Source organism: Gopherus flavomarginatus, chromosome 3 (assembly GCF_025201925.1).
Source record: "Gopherus flavomarginatus isolate rGopFla2 chromosome 3, rGopFla2.mat.asm, whole genome shotgun sequence".
NCBI classification, from domain to species: domain Eukaryota; kingdom Metazoa; phylum Chordata; order Testudines; family Testudinidae; genus Gopherus; species Gopherus flavomarginatus.
In genome coordinates, this window is record NC_066619.1 from 233448142 (window position 1) to 233474741 (window position 26600).

General features: G+C 38.2%; 2 protein-coding genes across 5 annotated transcripts in view; both read left to right on the forward strand.

Moving 5' to 3' along the window:
- CHIC2 (cysteine rich hydrophobic domain 2) overlaps positions 1 to 15969 on the forward strand; it is a 49166-nt gene extending 33197 nt beyond the window's left edge. The window contains exons 4-6 of the mRNA XM_050948109.1: positions 6073 to 6129; positions 6296 to 6355; positions 8999 to 15969. Coding sequence (XP_050804066.1) covers positions 6073 to 6129; positions 6296 to 6355; positions 8999 to 9049 — 168 coding nt within the window. The 3' untranslated portion in view covers positions 9050 to 15969. The remainder of the gene's footprint in view (positions 1 to 6072; positions 6130 to 6295; positions 6356 to 8998) is intronic.
- Positions 15970 to 17554: 1585 nt separating this feature from the next.
- The window catches only part of LNX1 (ligand of numb-protein X 1), a 359863-nt gene continuing 350817 nt past the window's right edge, over positions 17555 to 26600 (forward strand). For 3 of the 4 annotated variants that reach the window (XM_050947562.1, XM_050947565.1, XM_050947564.1), the window contains exon 1: positions 17555 to 18134. The gene's annotated coding sequence lies outside the window, so the exon portion shown is untranslated. Of the gene's footprint in view, positions 18155 to 26600 lie in introns of all 4 variants that reach the window. The other variant, XM_050947563.1, reaches the window with a different exon arrangement.

The following is a 26600-nucleotide window of genomic DNA, read 5'->3' on the forward strand; positions in this document are numbered from 1 at the left end:
TTGTAGGGGACAACCTTGGTTCGAGCAATCATGAGCTAATTCAGTTTAAAATAAATGGAAGGATAAACAAAAATAGAACTGTGACTAGGGTTTTTTATTTCAAAAGGGCTAACAAAAAAATTAAGGAAATTAGTTAGGGAAGTGCACTGGACTGAAGAACTTGAGGATCTAAAGGTAGAGGAGGCCTGGAATTACTTCAAGTCAAAGTTGCAGAAACTATCAGAAGCCTGCATCCCAAGAAAGGGGAAAAAATCATAGGTAGGCGTTGTAGACCAAGCTGGATGAGCAAGCATCTCAGAGAGGGGATTAAGAAAAAGCAGAAAATCTACAAGGAGTGGAAGATGGGAGTGATCACCAAGGAAAGCTACCTTACTGAGGTCAGAACATGTGGGGATAAAGTGAGAGAGGCCAAAACCTATGTAGAGTTGGACCTTGCAAAGGGAATTAAAACCAATAGTAAAAGGTTCTATAGCAGGCCCAGTATCTAAACAAATACTTTGCCTCAGTCTTTAATGAGGCTAATGAGGAGTTTAGGGATAATCATAGGATGACAAATGGGAATGAGGATATGGAGGTAGATATTACCACATCCGAAGTCAAAGCCACACTCAAACAGTTTAATGGAACTAAATTGGGGGCCCCAGATAATCTTCATCCAAGAATATTAAAGGAACTAGCACATGAAATTGCAAGCCCATTAGCAAGAATTTTTAATTAATCTGTAAACTCAGGGGTTGTACCATATGACTGGAGAATTGCTAACATAGTTCCTATCTTTAAGAAAGGGGGAAAAAGTGATCCAAGCAACTACAGGCCTGTTAGTTTGACATCTGTAGTATGCAAGGTCTTGGAAAAATTTTTGAAAGAGAAATTAGTTAAGGACATTGAGGTCAAATGGTAATTGGGACAAAATACAACATGGTTTTACAAAAGGTAGATCATGCCAAACCAACTTGATCTCCTTTGAGAAAGTAACAGATTTGTTAGACAAAGGAAACACAGTGGATCTAAATTACCTTGATTTAAGTAAGGCATTTGATATGGTTCTACATGGGGAATTATTAGCTAAATTGGAGAAGATGGAGATCAATATGAAAATTGAAAGGTGGATAAGGAACTGGTTAAAGAGGAGACTACAACGGGTTGTGCTGAAAGATGAACTGTCAGGCTGGAGGGAGGTTATTAGTGGAGTTCCTCAGGGATCAGTTTTGGGACCAGTCTTATTTAATCTTTTTATTACTGACCTTGGCACAAAAAGTGGGAATGCGCTAATAAAATGTGGATGACACAAAGTTGGGAGGTATTGCCAGTAGAGAGAGAGACTGGGATATCATATAGGAAAATCTGGATGACCTTGTAAACTGGAGTAATAGTAATAGGATGAATTTAATAGTGAAAAGTGCAAGGTCATGCATTTAGGGATTAATAACAAGAATTTTTGTTATAAGCTGGGGACTCATCAGTTGGAAGTAACAGAGGAGGAGAAGGACCTTGGAGTATTGGTTGTTCTCAGGATGACTATGAGCCACCAATCTGATATGGCCGTGAAAAAAGCTAATGCGCTCTTGGGATGCATCAGGCGAGGTATTTCCAGTAGAGATAAGGAGGTCTTAGTACTGTTATACAAGGCACTGGTGAGACCTCATCTGGAATGCTGTGTGTAGTTCTGGTCTCCCACATTTAAGAAGGATGAATTCAAACTAGAACAGGTACAGAGAAGGGCTACTAGGATGATCCATGGAATGAAAGGAGACTCAAAGAGCTTGGCTTGTTAGCCTAACCAAAAGAAGACTGAAGGGAGATATGATTGCCCCCTATAAATATATCAGAGGAGGGACAGGAATTATTTAAGCTGAGTAACAATGTAGACATAAGAACAAATGGATATAAACTGACCATCAGGAAGTTTTAGATTTGAAATTAGACCAAGGTTTCTAACCATCAAAGGAGTGAAGTTCTGGAACAACCTTCCAAGGGGAGTAGTGGAGGCAAAAGAGATATCTGGCTTTAAGACTAAGTTTGATAAATTTATGGAGGGGATGGTATAATGGGATCAACTAATCCCCGAAATTAGGCTGTCTTTGACTATTAGTGGTAAATATGCCCAATGCTAGATAGGGTCGGATCTGAGTTACCACAGAGAATTCTTTCCTAGTTGTCTGGCTGGTGAGTCTTGCCCACATGCTCAGGGTTTAGCTGATCGCCATATTTGGAGTCAAGAAGGAATTTTCCTCCGGGACAGATTGGCAGAGCTCCTGGGTGGGTTTCGCCTTCCTTTGCAGCTTGGGACATGAGTCATTTGCTCTAAGATTCTCTGCACCTTGAAGTCTTTAAACCACGATTTGAGGACTTCAGTGGCTCAGACACAGGTTTGATACAGGAGTGGGTGGGTGAGAATCTGTGGCCTGCATTGTGCACGAGGTCAGACTAGATGATCATAATGGTCTCTTCTGACCTTAAAGTCTATGAGTCTGAATCATTGGTGGCTGATAATGACACAGTCATATCACACCTGAAAAACCACACATATTACATAACTAAAGAAACGCAACATTGCTTTTTAGCTAAAGGACTCAACTTTGCTCCCTCTGCAGACAATGGCCAAACTCCCATTGACTTAAATGGGAGCAATATCAGGCTGAAAGTATTTATTTTGGCTTTAGATTTCCTGGTGGTTGGCCAAATAATTTTTCAAAGGAGGCCATCAAACATGCACATTTTAGAAGCTGAGTCAACAACTCTGACTGCATGTAAGAATTTAAGATGCTATGGTTTCATTTGACTGAAATGTCTCCTTAAATTCTACATCCAACCAGTTATTTGAAGATGAATTTGTTATGCCATTTTTTTTAATGGAGGGTAAAGATCTTCTGATTTGTCACATCATCTGTCTGTCCTTTAACAATTTAAAAAAAAAATTAAAATCAACTTGAATTCGTAGTTTAGTTTTGTTGCAATATTGATTTTAATTTTTTTTTAACGTGGACAGGATGAAATCTTCTTAATAACTAAAGCTTTCTTCCACTTAATTTGTGCTTTTGTTGCTACTAACAAATAATTTGCAGTATGGGTTTTCTGTACACCATTGATAGAATCTATGTGCTTGTCATCCCCGTATGCTGGAAGTGTTACACTCAAATCAAGGGTTTCTTTCTGGTTTTGTATGTCCTCACCTGCTCCTCACTGTAAATCACTGAAATGTCAAGTGTAGTGATTAATTATGCTGCACGTGCAAGTGCTTTTTTTCACCTGTCAAGTAGGAAAGAAGACTTGCTATAGACAATTGTGTGATGCTGTTTAATTCACTTCTTTTTCCCCAAGCTGTGGAGTTTGCAGTAATGTTTTACATTTAAATTTTCATTCACATTTTTATAGCTGTAATTCAGTGTTGGTTTACGAATTTTAAATCTCCCAAGGCATAGTTACAGGGGGATATAAAATATTATAGTAGCAGTTTTACATCAGTGAGCAAGACCAACTGTGTAATATAGTGTTATCAAATGTTATATAGTCAAAAGTGTACTAGTTAGAGTAGTTCTAATTGGATACAACATATTACCATTTTTAAATATATTGATTAAACCTATGCCACTAGCCTAACAGGTTTAATATTTGTGTTGATATTTTTACTGTAATGAAGGATCTTCTTATATTTTATGGCAAGTACTTTTAGTCCATTCTGTGTGCAAGATTTTAATACTGTATGCTCAGTTTCTTGTGTGTACTTATTGTATGCCTTGTATAGTACATTATCTATATGTATGTGTGTGAATGCGCACATGTGTGTGTACAATTTTACTGGAATTTGGAAAGCTTGAATGTTTGTTCCACTCTTTTTCAGGCAAGTGGTAAAATTAAATTGTATTGTGATCTTAATCTATTATTAAAAGGTCCGGGAAAGGAAGATTACAAGGTAGATTCAAGTTTTGAATCAGTATTGCCATTGGTTTAGCAGCGGGTGGGCAGGCAGATGCCTGCTCAGAGTAGAACCTATTGCCATTTTTCACCATTGATAGAGTAGCCTTTCAGAGTCAATGAGCTCTGTCAATGTGAGCTTGTCAAGGCTACAACTTCATAGACCTGAGAGGCGGTTTGAGAGGTCAGCCCTTTTCAGGTTTGCTGTGATGCAAATGAACTTTAATGCTTAAACAACTATTGGAATTTTTATGTCTGCTCCTTGTTCTTTTTTCTTCACAAAGTCATTGACGAGACATTCAGTGCTTTTTAAATTGGAAGTTGCATTGTGCTAAAGACCTAGTACAGATTTACGGAGGGCTGAAAGCAGTTAGATCATGTTCTTTTCATGGTGCGATTAGAATCAAATCGATTTCCCTACAGCCTTCAGTATTCAGATGGCAATTTTAACAAAGCTTGGGGGCTAGACAAGGGACAAAACGACTGAACTGAATGTTAATTACACTCTGCAGCCTTATTTTCTTTTGATTTGGAGCTGACTGGCAACTAAATTAACAAAAGTGTGACCATAACTGCTGCCCTATTTTCATTTAAAAGGAGAGCAAACTCTAAAAGGCTATCTTTACAAAGAAACAAGTTAGGTCTGCTGATCATAGTTAAAGGACACTGTCTTAAAAAATAGTAGTAGTTATAATAATTAATAAGAATAATAAACAAAAATAAACCCTGAATTCCAAAAACGGATGAAATAAATTTAGTCACTGACAAAGCCACCTCTTTTTTAATGTCTGTTTTTAAAATATAATGTAGTAGAAACACAACCCAATAATGATTATTCATAGATTATAATTAATTTATTTTTAATCATATGATCATAGCTCAGGCTTAAACATGTTTGATGTTGAAAGGTTGTATGGTAACTAGAGAGCAGGTAGCTGACTTTAAATAAATATTAACATTTTGCATTTGAAATACCAAGCCAATCATTTGAAAACAGTTGTTTATTTTTTATTTTATTCAGCCCATACATGCTTGACACAGATTTCTAGTTTGTAATTGTTAGTGTTTGTTTATACTACCTCTGTTATTTTGCAATAATAACAGCAAGATGCTTCCCCCTTCATCCCCACTGCTTTGTAAGGAAGCTGCAGCTGCACTAACTTGCAGTTGATCCTTGTCAGTACTGCGTCCTTTTGCACCTGCAGCTCTGTTGGTCTCATCTTAACACCTGGCATCATGAATTATCCTCTTTTATTCATACTTGCTAGCAAATCTCATTAAGGGCTGAGCAGTATACATTGCGGCAGTCAAATGACCATAAATGTCAGAGTACATTTCTAAAATGTAAGTATAACTAAATTATTATACTCAGATACTCAAAATATCTCTAGGCGTGAAGCTGTACTTCAAAACAGCTGTTTTTCATTACATTTTGCATATATGAAGATTGATTGAGAAGTTATTAGAATTGCATGGATGCAAAATTTCCGTTGTAAAGATTTATGTAAGCTTAGATTTCAAAATATCAGAATTCTTTACATGAAATGTCAAATGTAAAAGCACAGATATCCATATTTTGAGAGTCTGAAATTCTGGTATTGCACTGCATTTTTGTGTAAATCATAGATATTTTTTTTAACCACTTAGCATTTGTACTTTCTGTATTTGGATTTTCCTGGCTAGTTTTCAGAGCTAAAGATGTAAAAGATTTTCTTTAAGGTATTGGTTAGATAGAATATTAGATATTTATACTTGACCTCTTGCATTACAAAATAAAGTTTACAGCTGTTCAAATAGTGATGTTTTGGAAGCAGTATATTCACATTCTTAGTGAAACTTTAAAATTGTCTGAAAATTGCGGTTGAATACTCTTAGGAGACATTTTTAATTCCAAGCAATTAAACCATATGTATGAACCATTGTGCTCAAAAGTTGTAATACTTTTTTCACATTGTCCCATAGTTAGTTTTTACTTTTTAAAACGGGTCATTTCTGCTGTAGTTACTGTTTAATACTACAGAAGATTTGATAGTATTGTAGACCACCCTGTACTCAGTCACTGTCCTATACCTCTCCCCTTTTCACACAAAAGCAGCTGCAAAACAAAGTTTTTCTAAAACCAGTCAAGAGTAAAATTCTTTCTCATTTGTCTTCCAGACACGAAGATCGATTGAGAAGTTATTAGAATGGGAAAACAATAGGTTATACCACAAGGTGAGTGCCGCAGGGAGCAGCTTCGTACTGTTGGAGTCTGAATTGCACAGTATGGAAACAGATGCTTTTGTTGAACGAAAAATATGAAAGGTGGACAAATGGGCTAGTCTGTGTGCTGCAATAAAATACAGCTCATTTTTCTTCTTTTTCTTTCCTCTCTGTCTAGCTGTGCTTGCATTGGAGACTGAGCAAAAGGAAATGTGAAACGAATAACATGATGGAATATGTAAGTTAAAGGGCTGTTTTGTGAGTTTCTCTATTAAATGATCATTTATTTTGCTTCTGATCTTATTCTTTTCATGATTATTAATCAGTAAAGGTGTCAGGAGCTTAATCGCCTGAGTGCAAGGATTTTCTACGGTTCACAGATGCATGGTTTCATGTGCAGGACTGATTTATAAAGTTATGAATGACTTGAAAACAAAGCTTCACTGTGTTCTGAAAAATAATAAATTAATTGCCAAGATAAAATAGCTTGAACGTGTGTTGATGGAGTGTGAAATTTTAGATGCTGTATAAAGAATAACTACAACTTTGGTTACGCAGCAAGTCAGATATGGCTGTTTTATATAATGCTAATCAAGTCTAAAAGTATGGAAGAAGACCTTTCAGCTAAGCTGTTGGAGCTTAAGAAAACTTTAGCCTTTTTAGATATTCACTGCCCCATATCTCAACTGTCTTGAAAGTATCTTTATCTTTAATAGAGTCATTAAAATATTTTTAATGTCAGTCTTAGAAGTAAGCTACAAAAGACACTTTTGTTTGGTTTTTATTCCCTAAGAAGTTCTCAAGTTATAGAAATATATACGCTGAAAAGTTGCATGCCTTCTACAATCAATCAGTATGGGATTTCAGTTTGCTCACCTAGCTGCTTTTTTGCTCTTTTATTTGTTTTCTGTTTTATTACTGTTTTCAAAAGCTTTTGAGTGCAGTCAAGGGAGAATGAGTGTAGTGAGATGAGTCTGTTAAATTGATGAAATCATTGAAATATGTAGGATTTCCTTAATTGGAGAAGCGAGTGGGCCAGGAAGGGGTTAACTATTGAAAATAAAGACTAACCTTGGAGAAATACTTAGGATAGCACGTCTTAAATATGCATAGTCTTTTGTTATGTGATATTTTGTCTATTCTTTGAAACAGTAAAGCCATCATAGACAGCGTATAAAAAGATTGGTTAAAATAGTGTTTAAATAATTAGAAATTATCTTAAAATCATTCCCCTTTCTTTCATTTTCACACTAAATCCTATTTCTAGCCTGAAACATAAAAGATTTTTAATGTCTCTTTTCACAGAATAGTTCTATTCACTAAACTGAATAAGTAGATTTTTGTATCATTATCTATTATATAAAACATGTTAATTTATGATGAGATACATGATATTTCACTATAAAAAGAAAATTTCAGTAAGCTGTTTTGAGCTTGACCTATATGACGATGTCCTGCTTTTTCATCACGGAATGCTTCTGTTTTTCTACAGAAGTAGTTAGCATTGTTACCTCAAATCCTTTACAGACTGAGCTGAAACTAAGCAAAAGAGGCTGCAGGTATTTTTTATTAATTTTGGAGGGTGGCTTATTAAAGTTTAAACGTTCACCTTTTCTTAGGTGAACTTGTATGAAATTTTAACAACTTTTTATACAGTGGACATTCTGTTAACTAAAGATTTTAAATCAATTGGTCTACTGACAGGAGTAAAGTTAAGCTTCTGCATAAGTGTTTGCAGGATCAAGATCTAAGAGTGAGAAATATTTTTAAAAGCTTCTAACAGTTTAGCTGTAGAAATATTGAATATAGTTATTTTAATCCAACATTGATATTCCACAGAACTTGTGTTCCATTCTTTCATCTGTAACTAGTTAAGATGCTGGTTGTATTAAAGCTGGTTTGAATTTTCCATTTATAAGTTAACTTGAAAAAGAATTGGGGGGAAAAATTAACCTAAGACTTTAAAAAATGAATGCTGAAAGTGAGGCTCCCGTATCCATATTTAGGCATCTAATAGGGCTTGTCTACAAGAAGGTTTTATCTGTTGGTCCTGATACTAAAGAGCATACAAGTTGTTTCACTCCACCAGTATAAAAAATGACCTGCACCTCTTCAGCTTATTCTAGTTTGAAACATGGTCTGAATTTCAAAAGTGTTCAGTACTCAGTAGCCCAATTGAGGTCAGTGGTGCTCAGACTACTTACTTAGGTGCCTAAATTTATATTTAGAAGCCTAACTTTAAGGGGTAGATTATATTCAGGTATGTTATATTAATGGCCTCCTATAGCAAAATGGCTCACATATTAGAATCTCAGTCTGAAAATTCATGTTGAAACATAAGTCAAGTTTCTTTTTACCTACCTGAGAATTTGAAGATTAGTGGAATAGTAATTAGTATTTTTTATGGAAAATCATTGAAACTATAAGCATGTGTTTTTAATTTTAAACTGATTGCAAAACTGATCTGAACTGAGAACAACTATTGATAGTTTGGTTATAAAGTTATTCTTACATGTAGTCATCTTCTCTTTTTAACATTCATGTCTTTATATTTTGTTAGAAAAAAATTGAGCCAGTTAGCTGAGTTTGTCAATGAATAATTAGCTGGTGGCTTATTTTAACATGACCTGTGAGCCATACGTTTCTCTCTCCCATCTGATACTCTAGCTGTTAAGGTTTACTGCCCTTAGATAGGCACATGATTTCCTAGTGGTCCCTTAGCTAAAAAGGATAGCATGGCCCTTGATTGTTCATTCCTTCCTCTCTCCCCACATTTTTAGATAAATGTAAACAAATTTTGTGAGTGGTTGCTGTGATGAACTTCAGTTAATGGATAAGACTGATGCCAAGTTTAATTAAATTTGTTTTTCTTTTTATACAGGTCATTCTGATAGAATTTTTACCAAAGACACCGATTTTTCGACCAGATTAGCATTTGCTTTATTTATAGAGACTTACCCAAGTATGTTGTCTTTCCAATGGTGCCTTGCTTGGTGCTCTCCTGGTGGTGATATAGCATTGGTTCTACAGAATATTGTGGTGTTTTTGTTCTTTGTTTTTTAATAACAGCATGTTCTAAGTGCATTTTGTCAAAATTTGCAAAAGTCATTTCATGCAAATGTTAAGTACTACTTAAGTTATTACTTGTACTTATTATGTTTGCTAATGTATCTTGATTTTCAGAGAGTCTTTTATATGTGTGTATATATACATAACATAAATATACAGCTGAAAATAGCCTACAAGCGAGCAGATTTTTTTTAATCCATAATAACATAATGAGTTGACTGTAAATTGTGGAAGTTCTTTTAATCTTTTACCTGTTTACCTAAGTAACTTCTATGACCCTCTCCAGATTTTGCCCTTGACATTCTAGTTGTATATTTTTATCCACCCCCCCCCTTTTTTGGGGGGTGGGGGGAGCGAAGGGAATATCAGCCAGCCACCTCTACTGGGATAATAAGCAATGCTTGTTTGAAACTGTCCATTTTGGAACCCATATGTCAATGCACCATTAGAAGTCTCTGTGCTCTTTTGTGAAGAAATCTATCAGCTGGTTCTGAAGAAGTTCTACCTTAAAAGTTAATAAACCAGAATTCGAAGTATTTTACTCGGACAAAAAAATCATGGAAAGGTTTGCATGCATCTAATGATTACTAGAGCTCAGGATCACAAAAATACATTAGTATTGCAACTTATAATGTATATATCTTAATTCAGGTTAATGCCATGTAACAGCTTTACTCTTTACTTCTTATTGTTTACCAGATCTTGTACACAAGGGTGCAAAAATATTTGTTTCAGTAAATGTATTGTCCTAAGAAAATCTTTTTAGGGTTTTTTAGGGTTTTTTTTAAATGCATTTATAACCTCACACAGGCAGTTGTTTGAGAAAAATATTGAAAAATACAGTTCCAGACACAAATGCAAATGGATGCCATGTATCACAAAATTAGTCAAAGCAGGGTACACTGGACAATAGTGAGAACTTAAGAAATGCATTGGATAAATATTTATTGCATCCTGATTTCTTCTCATTTAGGTTTACAAGGTTTATTTTCTGCACAAATATTTAAAAAAAACCTGGATATGTGATGTATGCTTGGGTCAGGCCAGTTCTATTTCATTCTGTTACTTATCTCACTTGGTTGTACATATCTTCATATATGTTTGTTTTTAATAGCTACCCAGTAAGCTTATTTTTTAGTTTGTTCTTTGTATATCTGGATTTACCATACATGAACATTAATGTATGCTAAGAAACTGTTCCTTATACATCTGTGGTAGCAAGCAATAATGTGAATTACTATGACAAACAAATATACTCTGCTTAATATTTGTATGAATGAAAAGTTGATATCACTACATGAATACCTTTATCTTTTTACACTTTTTAATACAAATTTCATTTCTCATTAATATATACAAGTACCTGGATGTTATGAACTATTTTTGTATACGTCTTCAAAATAGTTATTCTCGATAAATCATCACTAGTGAATGTCGTATTGATTGTTTGATATTGGGAGCTGTCTAGAAAGGTCAAGGGTTTTCTCTAAATTATCTTAATCTGTGTTCTCTATATATGCCCCAGAATAGAGATCTTCCATTACTCAGCTTTTATCTATTGAAGAAAGGAGCTCTTGTGTTTTTTATGTAAGCTGCAGGTATGTTTTACTGTTATCAAAGTTCTCAATGGACTATATAAAATAGCTCTTTCATAGATGTATTGTTGAGTATCTGTCATCCCTTCCAGTTCTCCATTGGTATTTCATTGATGAAGAAGTGTCTGAGTGGCTGAAAGATTTTCACTTGAGGCATATCTCTTGTAAAGTTCCTATATGTGTTAGGTACTACCCTGTGTTAACACAAGAGCCATGACTGCTCAAGGTGTCAAATTTGTGTTAACCAATGGATGTCAGCCTAATTTTATCAGACTTTGCAGCTCATTTTTGAAACTTCTGTATCACCCTTTGAATATCTGTTGTAGAAGTCCAAGTTAGAGCTTTTGTAGATCAGAAACTTTGGAAATTCTTTGATATGAAGGACAAGTCAAAATATATGAAATGGCCTAAGAAGCAGTTCTCATCACACTCAATGTCTCTGACTTGGGTTGGCCTCCAGAGAGACTCAGGAGTTTTGGATCATTGAGGCAGTTATGGCTGAGCAAGATTTTTAAATCTTTGTGGTTTCTCCTGTCAAAGTAGACCATTCATCCAGTAGTAGTTATAAAACTTCTTTACACAAATCCCTTAACCCCTGAACAAAAATCATAGAAATTGGAGATGGAAAAGACCTTAAAAAGTCATCAAGTTAATCTCTGTAGCGATCAGTAGGGATTTTTTTAAAACATAATTTCTAGTGTTTTGTCCACTATGCAGTATATTTATGTGTCTCTAGCAATGGTTTCATTTCCTACTAGTCCAACTACCAAAATTAAACAATTTATAGTTTGGGCAGGCCACAAGACAATGGTAAGGTGAAAAGGGAATTAAAATGCTACTTTCTTTTGCAGGATATTTTCAGGCTGCCCTTCTATAATTGAAAAGCATTTAACACACTAGACTAGTCTGTGTGTTAACTGCTTTACAATTGTAAAGGATAGCCTGAAAATATTCTACAAAAGAAAATAACCTTTCTGATTCCTTTTAACTAGTTAACTTTGCTTGAACTGTGAAGGCTGGATATGCACTTAAGATTTCTCATTTGTATTCTTTTTAATTAACACAGTATCTAGTTATACCTATTTAACCTTTAGCACAAGAAACTGGTGCTAAGGGCATCAATGACTGTATTTGAAAGTTATTTTAGGTAGTTGATTGTAAATGCAGTTGCCTTTAATTGTTTGGCCAGGATTTCTCTTTTTTTCCATGGTATAAGCAAAGAAAATCAGTTATCTCCATCATCAAAAGATGCACTGTAGTTATTGGGGAAAGGTTCCCACTCCAGAGGGCTCTGGATCAGGCCCTAAATGAGAAGTCCTGATGATATAATATATCTGCAAGAACCCTTAGCAGTTGGTCATTGGTTAAGGTTCGAAGCTTTGAGTGCGATTTGCAGTAAACTGTTAATCAGAGGAGGGAATCTTTATAGATAAAAGTTACATAAAGCTAGTAAGCATTTCAAAATCCCTTTGGTAAGGGTACTTTTTAATAAATTTTACAAGTAAATTCAAGAGTCCATTACATCTATCAGAATAACAGAACTTTTCATTACCATATGCTGTGGATTCTGAGGACTTGTAGTAGTAGAGTTCTAAATATCATAGGAATGGGGTTAAACACTGTTTTTCCCCAGATTGCAGCATTGAAATTGGTAACTAACTCATGGTTTTTATCACAAGCTCCTGGAGTCAGGTGATTAGATTAGAATCTCTGCTTCTTTTTTTTTTCTTTTTTTAAGTAAATTTCTAGCCTTCCTGTTTGCAGGTAAAAGCTTGAATGTATGAACCTTAAGGGCTCAGAAACTAGAAGGAAAAGGGAAAGAACCCCACATGTATTTATTTTTTTAAATCAAGAGACATTTAAACAAATCTATCTTTGAGGAGGAGTGCCTCATTATTTTTGAATACTTGAGGTTGGTAATCCTGCAGATTGCTGATCCAGAAAGCTTAATACTGAACAATTTAAAGAGATTCATACATGAGACATGTACCTCTTAAGTGTGATAACCTGTGCCTGCAGGAAAAAACAGTGACGGGAAGGACTTTAGCAAAAAAGAAAAACACAAAATATATATATCAGTGGCTCTAGTCTACATTTGAAAGCACTGCATTTTTGTAAATAAGGGCCTTCTTCCTATCTGAGGTCAACATTTTTAATGTGAAGAATACTTAAAATTAAGCAAGGATGCATCCTAGTCTCAAAAGATGTCTTGGATTCATTGTAGCAGCCCAGTAGTACGAGTGGTGCCTTCAACTGGCTGGCTTTGGATCCCTGACTAAAACCAAGTTCTTGCTTAGATAATTTGATATCAAAAGGACAGTGTTTCAGAAGAGAAATCTGTATTCATCATCATTACTAATTTACTCCAATTTCTGTGATTCTTTCCCCAAAAGCATCCTTCCCATCCTGTTTAGTGTACACTATATAACAATTTTGTTGGCCATGCTTAGCTGAAAATATAATTCCTGAGGCATTAATAGGAAAGATGATAACAGCTAATAGGCTGAATCTGCCTGTCTACATGAAGGCTTATTTTACAAATTGCTCCCCAGAAGGTTACTTGGACTTTAGTATGCATGACCATTTAAAATGTAATCAGCCTGTGGCCAAGGCAGCCCACTTCACTGTGTGGTGTGAGGATGTTAAACACAATGAGCATTTTAGATCACCAGATAAGGATAGATTAATTCCCTTGCTGTAAATGCAGAACCTGAATGTTTCCAAGGAAGACTAGTTCCACACCGAAATGTTTTCTATATGCTTCCCTTTTCTATGACAGGTATGTCTGCAAGCTGGGTGAGCCAGGATTTTCTGGTAATGATGAATGCAAATGTTCTTTTTGCTGGGAAACTTAATCGTGGGTGCCAGTGGAAAAAAGTGCAGTGGAAGCAAATGCTCTTGCTACTGTGTGATGTGACTCATGTCCAATATCCTCAAGTAATGCAGTGCTCTAGTTTGCCACCAGATTAATATATTCAGTTTTCTTAGTAACAGCATGTCAAACTTTGGACATTGTTATTGTCCACTGATATAGCATAATTCTTTGCCCCTGGAATGAGAGTCAGTGTGATTTGGTATGTTTTGAGACTAGTTGTTAAAAAAGAATCCTCTAACTGAGTTATGTATATTAAATTTAATTTTGTCAGTGTATATCCCCACCACATCACAGCTGGATGAAATGGATTTTTTGTGACCTAGATTGTTTTGTTTAATTGGAAGACACTCTTTTAAAAGTTCATCCAGGCTTATTTCCTTTTAATACTGCTTCGTTAAAATCAGCATGTCTTGGAGAAAATGAAGTTACACTCTCTCCTTTACCCTCAGGAGTCAAGCATTTGTGAAAGTTACAATGAGGCAATGGTGCAATCAAGGTAATTGTAATAAATTTTAGTTAGGAAGGCAAGGTGCAAAAGTCTGAACATTGAACTTGGTAACAGAACTCTGAGTGTACTTCAAAATTGGTTTCTTTCTGTATCAAACGGTATTGAAGGATGAAGGTTATGTCAAGGCTAATTGAATCCCTTTCCTAAGCTTTTGTAGACAGTGTTCTAATTCCCACTACATTTTGGGTCTCCAGCAAGTGCCTCATTAACCTTTTTGGCTGTGCCCTAATTGATAGAGATTTTGCCAGCTATGCTACTTATGAGAAACACTTCCACCTTAAAGATAAAGCATCTTCTACCTTTCCGTTAACTGGATCTCTTTAGTTTAAAACTTCGGATATCTAGCTCAAAAAGGAATCGTGGATAAAAGTGAGGCAGCCTGAATTACACACTGGTCTTTTCCAAAGCTGGAGCCTGTAATACATAGTTAATTGTTTTCAAAGAAAAATCTTAACTTGTGCATACAGCTCCTGTCACGTGACAACATATATAAAACCCAAGAGTTAGGATCCAGTGAGAATAGCTTAAATTCAGGTAAATTAAGTAGATTTTGTAGCTGGTTGTCTTTTATTGAAAAGGAACTGTTAAATGTTCACCTTTAAGGAGCAGATGTTACATTTTTTAATGGTCTTTGCAGTTTGTTTTTCTCTCTCTAAGAAATATTGAAAATTACTTTGCCTCAAATGTCAAAAACTCGAATCAGTCATTGTAATCTGAAAATTTTATTTCAATCATTTTTATTTTGTAAAAATGGGGTGGTTAATCCATTTTAAAGACTATGCTTTAGCAGCCTTTTATAAATCAAAATATAGTGCTGCAGTGTAATCCTAAAATACTTTAAGGTGGGTCTGCGTATGGAGGAATTTTTTTAACAAGCTTTAAAAATTAGTTGTGATCTCTTATGTAATGGTTGCAACACACTGCCTAATCCATCAGAATATGCTTTGTATATATTTTAAAATAGAAGGGTTTTTTTCAGAGAGTAAATTGTTTCAAGGAAATTTGAGTAGTTCAGCATTAAAATGTGTAACTTATTTGGTTTCCCTAAAAGACCTAAATTTTGCAGTGAAAATGCTGACCTAGGTTCAACTAAAATAAAGACAATTTACTGTAGGTTGTATGGACTAAATTAATCCCTCTGTAACTCAGCTGATTAAGTGAAGTTCTAGAGAGTTACCTTTTGGCTGTATATGGTTATTAAAATCCTGTGAAACACATTATAAATCAGTAATCCTAAAAAATGACCTACGAGATCTGTCAAACTGGCCGAATAAACAAACATGTTAAAATAACCACACTGCATCAGTCTGCTTAAAAAAAAAAAAAAAAAAAGCAAGCAATAAATGTACTTTACATTAAGATTTAGTAGTAGTCTCCCAAATACCTAAATTCAAAAGTAATCATAAGGATATCCTAGTAATAAACAGTTGAGAATATTAGAAGGCTTGGATTTCTGTGACTTGACTATAGTAACATTACTCTTCAGATATTTTAAATCCAGAATGAGTGACTGAAAGCATAAAGGCCAGTACTATGTTAATGGGAAGGGGAGGGAAATGAGTGAGGAGAAGATCGTTTAAAAACTGCACAATTGTAATTATGCATATTTAACAGTATTTAACCACACCTGCTATTATTACTGAAGTTAATCTTTTGTTGAATTTTACAACTTTATTTAATGCATCAACCTTCTGTTAGTTTTTTCTGGCCTGACCTAGGATTGGAATGGATTCAAATACAAAACCTTTTTAAAGCAGTTAAGTTGTATGTATTACAAACTAATAAAATAATTGTGAAGCTATCTACTCAGGCTTATTTTCTTTTATAAAATATGTCAAAACTGTTTTATGGCATAATAGCTTATTTTAAGTCTTGAGAGAGAAGGTGGGCGAGGTAAGAGCTTTTATTGGACCAACTTCTGACAGTGAAAGACAAGCTTTCCTTCTTACACAGAGCTCCTCCTCAGGTCTGTTTTAAATCAGTTAATACTTTAAATCTGATTTAGAGAGAATGAAAAATCAATTTTGAGTGATTTACTGTTCATAAACTCTCTAGAACTGCAGTATTCAAACTGGATAGTCTTGCTTACACTGAATTTTTCAAACTAGCTTTTATTTAATTCTGTGGCTGAAGTTTAAGTATTTCGTACCAGAGTGCTACTGGTATTATTACTTGGTCTGTATTTCCATTATGGTGGAGTAAATAATACCATAGTTAAGGCTGTGTTTCAACTTTTTTTTATATATTACTTACTTACACAGTTAATATACAATTTCCATACAATTGACAAAGTCACCAGCTTATTCCCATAAGAATCATTATTGTTTCATTACTTCATATTAGGCAAATCTCCCAGATTGTCTTACAAAACCTAGTAATGTTCCTTAAACTGAACCTTAATAAGCAATATTAACTCTACTTCTATCCAGTGCTTTGAGGAGAGCATTGAATTTCATCAGCCAACTTCTCTATGTATGAAACATTTTACCCTCTTCGGTTACTCTGCTTAGGAAATCCCTAACAGCCTCGTTTTAGATATATTTAAAAAAACTCCCTGGAACTATTCTGAAGCATGCAGGGTGTTGTAATTTCAGCTTGCAAAGCGGTATGATACAATGTTGCTGAGCAGAAAAGCGCACGATAGATTTAATGTAGCCAATTGTGTACTTTTGAAAAAAAGAGTAACTGTTCAGTGTGAGTTAATTTTGGATTTTTTCAGCATCTCTCTTTTAGGCTTTGTGCTGCATTCTTCTAGACAAATGCGTATTCCATGTGGGCCACTGTTCTGCTAAATGCTCTCAGTTCTCCCTTTGCAATCAAGATTATGTTGCTAAGGAGATTTTGCTTTTATTGGTGCCATTGATTTGTGTTAATACGTTTTGAATACCTCTCGGTATTCTTCCGTAGACAAGGCCAAAAGAAAAACTTCCCCGAGTTTCCCGATTTACATTACAAATGGAGCGGTGGTGTAATGAAGCCGATATAAAGTGGGCAGTTGAAAGGGAACTAAAGAAGGGCACTCAAGTGAGAAATGAAGAAATGTGCCGAGTGCAGTCTGCGGGCCGCCTTCGGCCCAGCTGCAGGAACTGGCTCAGGCCAGAGGCAGAGGGAGAAGAGCGAGCGCCTCCCTCCGCAAAGACCACCCACTCGCTGCTCTCCGGGGATTACCTCGCTGCGCACAAAGCGCTGCTCCGCCGGCCGGGGCAGGCTCGCTGTGGGGCTGTGCCACCGCTCCGCGCTGGGGCTTCCCCTCGGGTCCCACAGCCAGGCCCCTCTGCTCGCCCGGCGCTTCCCGGGCTTTTCCTGGAAACGCCTCAGCGCTGCCTCCGGGCGTTTGTTTTAGCGTGTGACCTCCCCACCGGCCCCCTCCGTGCTGAGGGCTGCGGGGCCCTTCCGGGGCCCAGCGAGCTGCCCCCTCATGCTGCTAGGCAGCGTCAATTCGCTCAGGTGGTGCGCAAAGGATCGGCTGTGGCCGGCATGGCCAGTGTTGTGAATAGCAGGGCAAGAGGCAAGCGGGGAGAGCGGTTACAGCTGTGTGCTGGTGCTTTCCTGTAGAAAACATGGGTTCGTGTCCGATGCCCCTGGCCGGCCAAACCCCGCTGCCCCGGGCCTAACAGTGAGTTGACTCCGTGTAGCAAAGTAACCAAAGACACACCAGCTTGCTGGGGTGTCATGTTGGCCATCTGGCCACTGCAGCAGCCGTGCTACAGAGCAGCCCCAGTGTGAAATAGCTACTCTGACTCCTGGAAAATCAGCCCCGCCGGCTCCCATTCCTCCCAAGAGGAGTTTTGTCAGAGGCTTGAGCAATTTGAAGGCAGGTGCTCATCTGCACATGACAAACAGGGGGCTCTTTAACGTTTGCACCAAACCATCAAAACCCCAAGAGAGTCGGTTTTGGAAGAGAAACGGTGGTCGAAACTCGTTCCTTTCCGAGCAGGATCAGTGCCCGGTGTAGGGGATTGCTGCAAAGGTAGGACCTGGTCAGATCAGGTACAAAGAGTGTCTCTCCCCCCTCCCCGCCCAGCTCAGGTTTATGGTTATTTTTACAAGACCTGCTGGGCTAAGCGAGAGTTGGTGGAGCTTAGGTAGGAGTGGTGGCGCAGCCAGGCAGCGCTGCTACAGGAGGACCAGGCACGTGTGAAAACTAACACAGTAAACTGCATTGGCGGGTAGGCACAAGAGATTTGTCGTCAGGATCTAAGCCCTCAGCTCAGTTTCTAACCCGATGCAACCAGAGGACTGAAAATCGATGTTTAGTATTGATGTTGTTTGTCCTATCAGGTCCCCAGACATTTGCGCTCACTTCCTTCCTTTTACCTCGTCACATCAACTTGTTTGTTTTTCTCCTTCCTATATGTGCACAGCTGAGGAGCGATGTGACCCTTTAAAAATATTTGACCATCATATACACACTTGGCTTGCTCGTCGTTTTGGGACTATGGGCTATCAGCAATGAGAAGCTCATTGCCTTTGCTCCTGCCAAGAAATTCATACAAAAATGCAATTAATTCGCCAATTCCTTTTGTAAACATTCACCAGGCGAACTGTTTGTTCTGCTACGGAAACCAGAGGGCTCAAGCTCCGAGTTCGGTTTTGGTTTATTTTATTGTTTTGAAGGGGGGAAGGGTTGGGTATGAAGGATACAAAATGTAACCCCGATTTCCGAGAAAATGAGCCAGGCTTGCTTTTACTAACCCTCCTGACCAAGGTGTTTGATACAGCCAGATCAGAGAACCAGAGTCCATATCCTGTGAGCAGCCACAGCCAAACAGTTCATGCTAGGCTAGAAAAATATCCTCCTTTTTTCAAATGTACAATTGTTTACATTGTGTTAGATGTCTTTTACAAGCTGAAAAAATGAGCATGTTCACTGGGAATATCAATCTATCTCTTTATTGATATAATAAGTGCAATAAAGCAGTAAATATGTGCTGGCTGCATGACTTCATTACTTTCACTTCCTTATGAAGGCGGTGATAGCCATGGCACTGATGGTGTCTTAAGTGTCTATAGTTAAAGAGAGGGCAACTTAGCTCTAGTCCATACCGTTTCCATGCATTCTACCTTTCCAGAAGACCACAGAAAGGATTAAAAATAAAACTTCCCCTCCTTTTGAAGATTTGGTACTAACACATCAGATCTTCAACTATTGAAGTAAAAACATTTTTGGAACAAGCACATTTCATTCCTGAATTAATAGGAGCAGGTAAGAAATCCAGTAGCCAAGCTTAGTAATAGATGTTACAGCATTCTGTATAATAGAACACTGTTTCTTCTTCCCTACCTCTTATAGCACAGAAAGCTTTTAAAATTATTTATGCCTTTCTGCACAATTCAGAGAAAAAAGCCAAGTTTCAAAAATGGAAATCGCAGTGGCTGTATAGCGGTAGCACTGTGATAATTCCCTTAACAGATCCCCTCTCCCCCGCAATTAGTAACAATTGAACAATATTTTGTGCTTTCATTTAAGAAAATCAAAACACTTAATAACATAAGAAAGGTCCATCTAGGCCAGTATCCAGTCTTCTGGCAGTGGCCCATACCAAGTGCTTCAGAGGGAATGAACAGAACAGGTAATCATCAAGTGATCCATTCCTATTTTCTGGGAAACAGAGGCTAGAGACACCATCCCCCTGCCCATCCTAGCTAAAAGCCATTGATGAACCTATCCTCCATGAATTTATCTAGTTCTTTTTTTGAACCCTGTTATAGTCTTGGCCTTCACAACATCAAGAAATGTGAATGAAGCCTCACTTCAACTCTGTTATGCCAAATATACTGTTGAGTTAGCTGAAGCCAAGTGATAAATGAGTTGTGGGCTCAAAGGACATCAGTAGCAGAGCCAGGAAGGAGAACCCAGCTCTCCTGAATCTTAGTCCCACATTCTAGTCACTGGATCAATTCCTTCCCAAAATAATTTAAACAAGCTATTTTGCTATTTTTAAGCTTACTAATTATTTTATAATTCCAATAATTGTTGCTTAATTTGAACTAAACCCAACTAAGAGACTTAAGAATGGTGTAGTCTTAACAAGTATGAATTTTTCCAATATAAATTGTGTGTATTTCATATACAGTTTTACAGATCACAGGTGCCTAACTTGATGGTATGTTGTGCCAAAGAGGAAATAAAGAAAACAATTGGATTCTCTTTCTTTTAAAGCTTGCACTTGTTGTGCACCAGAGTGCTTATGTACTGCTTATTTCATGTACATAGTTTGTTTTGGGATTGCCCAAGGGCTCATGGATTTTTGAGACCTGTCAAAGAGCAGTGAATAAAACATGCTTTTTTTCCCCCAAAAAAGGGAACACGGAGAACTTCCTTTTTAAATTCCAGAAGGCAGTTAGAAGAACTTAGTACAGTACTAGCTATTTAACTTGTGCTATGCAATGTACAAGAATTATTCTTTTCATGGGCTAGTGCAAATAGCCATAATAAAAGGCTTTAAACATCAGCAGGTGAAATGTAGGTTATTTTTTCTCTTTAAGACCTTTTATCTGATGCTCTCAAAGCTTTTTATAAATAGTAGTGAAGCTTTTATCTTACTCTTTGAGGTGTGAAAGCTACTGCTGGCCCCCCTTAATAGCTTACAAGCAGCCAGTAGGGAGAAGCAGAAGCCTCACGGACACAGTACCCTGAACTTTTAAACTGTCTCCCCTTATCAGTTTTGAGGCAGTTGAAGCTGGTTCTTAGCTGGTTTTTGCTGAGCAAATTGCAAAAGTGCAGGATTTGTTAACCACCAATCAAATGCTAGCACATCCAAAGCCTGTGTGTGAGTGCATATAAAATATTCTTGATTTTTGTACTGAGCAAAGTCTTTTGTACCAAGGTACAGGCTCTCCTTTCGTCTGCAGAATAAAGCATTTTTCTTTATCCCTGTCAGGCTGTTATTGGCTCTCAGCTAGGCAGACCCGATATTTCGGTAACAGTTTCTGGCGACCCAGATGGGATTCTCCTAGCTCGGACATTGGACTCCGGACGGCTGCGGTGAACTAGGAGCAGCACCACTGGGGTGCTTAACCCCTCTTCCTCACTTCACCGCAGCCCCTGGGGTTCGTGCTCTGATAAGGTGAGCCCTAGTAGGATAAGAAAACACTATCTGGTTCTGGTTCTGTTATGTTTAACCGGTTACTGTTGTTTTTTTGCTCTGTTCATTTGGGCATTAGGTGTGTGGGCGGAACCGAACCTCTCGTTCGTAATTCCTCAGGGTGAAAGCCATTGTGTGCGATAAAGCTCTGAGGTTGAATTGAGATCCTTCTGTCCCGTCCCCTGTAGCGGTCAGTGTATAAAAGTAAAAAAACCTGAATTAGACCGTAATTCCCTCTGCTCTCTGGTGAGTGAAGCCTAGAGGTTTGGCCTCACCAACTCTTTGTGGGGTTTGGCCTTACCAACTCATGGTTGCTCCACTTGAAGGAGCGTAGGACCAGGGCAAGGTGCTGGCAAGATCCATGAGAAAGCACTGTGAGAGGCAGGACACTCAGCAAATTGGACTAGAGGGGTCACACCCCAAACTGAAGAGATAGTGGTAGAAAGAAGCCCAGGGCAGTAGATTTAGACTCTTTTCTGGGAGGCTGCTCCTCCCGACCCTGTTCAAGGGTCAATGCACACAGGGCCAGGGCCTGGAAGCCTGTGGAGTGAGATGGTCTGGGTTCCCCTGCCTTAAAGACTGAGCAGTGGGCTCAAAGTCAATCATTCCAACCACTAGGCTGCTTGGCACCCCAAGCCCCCTGCTACAGCAACCTTCAAGAAACAGCAGATGAAGATAATTTGCCTGTAACCGCTGTAGATTGGATCTATTGGAAAATCAGATCTCAGCCAAAATATTTAAATATGTGGTGTGCCGACAGATAAAGAACACCAGGATCTGACAATATATGGAAACAGATTATCTTGGGTTCGTACATGTTGAAAATCCCCAAGAATGTTCACAGAATCCAGGAATACCATCACTTGGCTTTGAGAGCTCTCTATTGCAGTTATCAAATCTCTCATGCACAATTTCACTTCTAAAAGTTACAAAATAAAGACCTAAGCCCAATTACGCAATCAAGATTAACTCCATGTCTCCCAAATTATCCATGTATACAGGAAAATTTCTTGGTGTTTGCACTGCAGCATGTGCACCTGCCAGTTAATGTAAAGATACACCATATATATTTTTGAAACACACAAACTTCTACCTGATTAATGAATCAAATTAAAATAGCATTCCAGTTTTCAAAAGTGTTGCTTCCCTAAATAAAAATTGCCCTGTCATGACATTTAATAGTATTTATCAATATCTTAGTACTTTCAGAGGATACACACATCTTAATTATTTCACACCATCTCTGTGAGGCAGGTAAGCATTATGACAGCTATGTTACCCACTAGTGGATAAATGAGTCTTGGGACCCAAGATTACAGAACTGGTAAAAGAACCGAAAGCATCCTGACTCCCTGCACTAGAAAGCCCTATATTCTCATATAAAAGAGGGCTGTTTATCACTTGCACTATGAATGCCTGAGTAGTCTTTTTGAGGCTGGAGCTCAGACTGTTCTCACTGATATAAGGTATTATTGCAATTATCTCATATTAAACTTGTTTTGATTTTCAGTTTGTTGTTCCATATTGTGCAAATAATTTCATTCTAAGGTTTAATGACAGCTGAACACATTGCAACCTCTCTCTTCGCCCACTGTTTTCTCCAGTGCAACGCAATGGGAATGCTGATAGTAGAAAGAGTGATACCTCATACAGTTGGAGCTTGAGTTTGTAACATAAACACACTTAGCAATTTTTAAAAGTTGTAAGTACTACTTTTCATGATTGGGTACTTAAAGACAAGAAGGTAAATCTTTCATTAAAAGTGTTGCCAACATTATTTTGTCACTAGACCTTATTCACAGCATATTGTACTATTTGAGTGTAACTTTATTAAGTCTCTCAAATTAAATCCTTCCATAAACATTCAGAAGTCTGTGCCTGGGTATCAAATGCAAGGTATGTAAAGTCCTTCACATACTTTAAAGGTGTATCTTTTCCAACATGCTCTAGGTAAATCCTGCTCCTGGAGAAGACAATGAGAATTTTCCCCATTACATCAGGGAGAGCAGGATGAGGCCCAAAGCTCCTACTGTATTGCGCTCACTGAGTATAGCATACATCTTTTTTAAATCCTCTTTTTGTTTATATATTTAGCATTCAGAATGCAACCCAGTTGCATGTTTAACTGATTTAATGAGTGTCCTCTAATCAGTTAAATGGGAATGTGTGGAAAACCTGAAGAGTTACTTCATATGTGCAGAGAACATCTGTTTACATTGTTGCACCTCAGCTCAGAGGATACTTGGCATGTACAATGCATCTAAAAGAAAAATGTGGAAGGCCAAAGAAATCTTGAACAGGATTGGATCCAACTCTACTTCTCCCGCACTCCACAATACAAGCTCTGATGACTTAGTATTTTAATTAATGTCAACCCTTACCATCAAGGCTCATGGGAGCAATCATTAAACCAACACAAAAACATTTTAAATGGTTGGCAACCTACCAGACACTAAGCTAAGCATTCCCATGGTAGACTGGATTGCTTCATCTCCAACTCTGCATCAGATTAAATACATTCTCTATTAGCACAGACTCTAAAGCCTATTATTTTCATACTAAATAGTGCAATGTGGTTTCAAAGTTTTCTATTTTAGAATGTTTTTATATTGACTTTCCAACACTGGAATCCATGTTATTTATGTGGATGTGGTTTACTTTATTTTTTGTTGTTCCTAAAAGTTATTTTTCCTTTCATATTCTTTTTTCTGTTTCCTCTCCACTAAACCAAAACATTTTCTCTTAAGAAAGTCACACAGTCATCAAACAAAGTATAAACCAAGGATGGTTGTCTGTGTAGTTCTAAAAATTGCTGGCTGAGTAGATTTTAAAATTAGACAAATTTATGCATCTGGCAGCTGGTTTCACGTTATTTCACAATAAGATCATGTTAGTATCCTCCTCTGTCTATCCAGGTCTGTATGTGACCCTCACCACTGTAATATCTGAGTGCATGGTATGCTAAATAATGTTCTTTCTCGTCTCTCACAGGCTTTTTTCCTCCCACCTTCTGTGTTTGCTGTTAGCTCAAATTGTTTAAACATGGTGCTCAGTGACAGGCTATTAGTGCTTGTTAGAACCACGCACAATGTAGTCATATTTTGTGCAAGCTTCACAACTTGACTGCTAAGTCACCTCAGTTTTGACCTGAAATACCCCTGCTATTCCAATCCATGGACTGTTTCCTGAGCAGAGACTGTCACCCATTCTAAATTGTGCTGAACTGGTGAAATCTGATATTGGGCCAAATCCTGCTTGGCTTTCTCACATGGGTAGCCCCAGGGCATTCAGTGAGTCTGCTTTGGTAAGGAGGGCAGGATCTAACCCTTTGTCAAAAATGTAATAGGAAAAAGATAGAGACCTATTCTCTTTCACCTGGGATCTCTCTCTCCCTAGGTGACATAACAGCCTAATCCATTGTGGTGTCTCCTTCCCTCAGCCTTCCATTCCTCCTTGTGTGGACACCTTTTGCAGAAAGGCCTGAGGGCATACAGTATACATTTAGTTTTTGATTTGGCAGTCACACAGATGACAAAGGCATTGGCTTCATGTTAGGCAGATCATTAAAAAGAAAATGACTTCCACGACCTGGGTGACAGCAGAAGACTGCAGAGGGAATCTTCTTGATGTTTCTGCCTGTGTTGAGATCAAATGAAGCAAAAGGAGCAGGATAACAGAGGCAAACTGATCTTGGTGGAGTGAATGTAAAGGCAGGGTTGGTTCACAAAGCACTGCTCTTCTTTTTGTGGGGGTGTGATGGGGTGACAACCCCACACAAGACTGAAAGGGATTAAGGGGGCCAGGCAGGCCTCTTAACTCCACAGGCTGCACCTGGAACAAGAGCCAGGAAATAGGGAACTAATTAGAAGTAGGTTCAGTGTGTAGGAACAGGCAGGGCCTGTATAAAACCAGGTAGTTGACATCAGATGGGCTGCTGGGAAGGACTGCAGGAAAGCAGGCAGCAGCCACTGCCTTGGAAGAGGGTTTGGAGTTGGTACACCCAGAGAGAGAAGGAGAACCAAGTGTGGCAAGAAGCGGTCCAGGGAAGGAGCAGTGAGGGAAAGCTCAGGACTGCTGAGCTGAGGGGCCCTGGCCTGGAACCTGGAATAAAGAGTGGGCCTGGGTTCCCCTAGCAGCTACTAAAGGAGTGGCACTAAGGCAGTGGAAGGTAAGACTGCCTAGAACTGCTAGGGAGAGGGGACCTGGAAAGGAGGAGCACTGAGTCACCTGGCCGGAGGGCTGAGTCACAAAGAGAACACTGCGGTTCCTGGGATGAAAGAGTAGCTGGAGACCTGTGTGAGAGACAGTGACTGCATGGAAAGGGGAGTTGAGCTCAAGAGTTAATCTCCAGAGTGACCAGGAATAGGTGCTAGACCAGCAGTGAGTGGTGCACCCTGTGACAGGGGATCAGAGAATGAATGGGCCCAACTGGATCTAAGGGATGGGAATAGCGGACAATGAAATGGCTGCATTAGCGCATAAGGAGCTGTGGCTCATGGGATTGATTTGCTGGGAAAAGGGCAATGGGTACTAAGGGAAGGGATTAATTGGGTTAGTAGGGGTCTTTTGGGGAGGGCTGAGGACAAGAGAATGTTTAAATGGGTAGGAGGTTAGGGTCAGAAACACAGTTGGCTGAAGGGAAGGCCTGGAGGACAGAGGATGGCTTGTCTGGAAACTAGTGGGAACACAGGCTCGATGGGGCTGTAGGGGCAACATGCTAGATAAATTGATGTGGATGAAGTGTGCATGGAAATAAAGGGAGGAACAGGACAAGAGGGCTATGGGGGCTCCAGCAACAGTGGGTGGTAAGACAGAAACAGTTTATGAAAACCTTGAGAAAAGAGAAGAAAATATAGGGAAGTGATAGGAGCAGCCCAGCAGAGCATAGGGAAGCCATTGGTGGAGTGGGACATAGACTGGTGAGAACATGGGAGAGTAAACCTAAGCAGAAGTTAGACTATTACTAGCAAGAGAAAACAGATAATGTGGGAAGGGTGAATAAAAAGAAAGCACTGCTGGAAGGGCAATGGCAGAGATGGATAACTAGAAAAGGAAAGATTTGGAGGAGGAATGGGGGATATGGAAAATAGACATAGGGAAAGGAGACAGCCCTGGAAAGAAAGTTAAATGAAGGTAGAAGAGACACCCTTCTCTACCCCCTCTCCTCTCAGAAGAAAGACAAACACATACTTCATTTATTATTATTTGTATTGCCATAGCACCTAGGAGCCATAATTGTGGACCAGGACTCCATTGTGCTAGGCACTGTACAAACAAGAACAGAAAGACAGTCCCTACCCCAAAGAGTTTACAACCTCCTAGAAGGCAAGAAACAACAGATGGATACA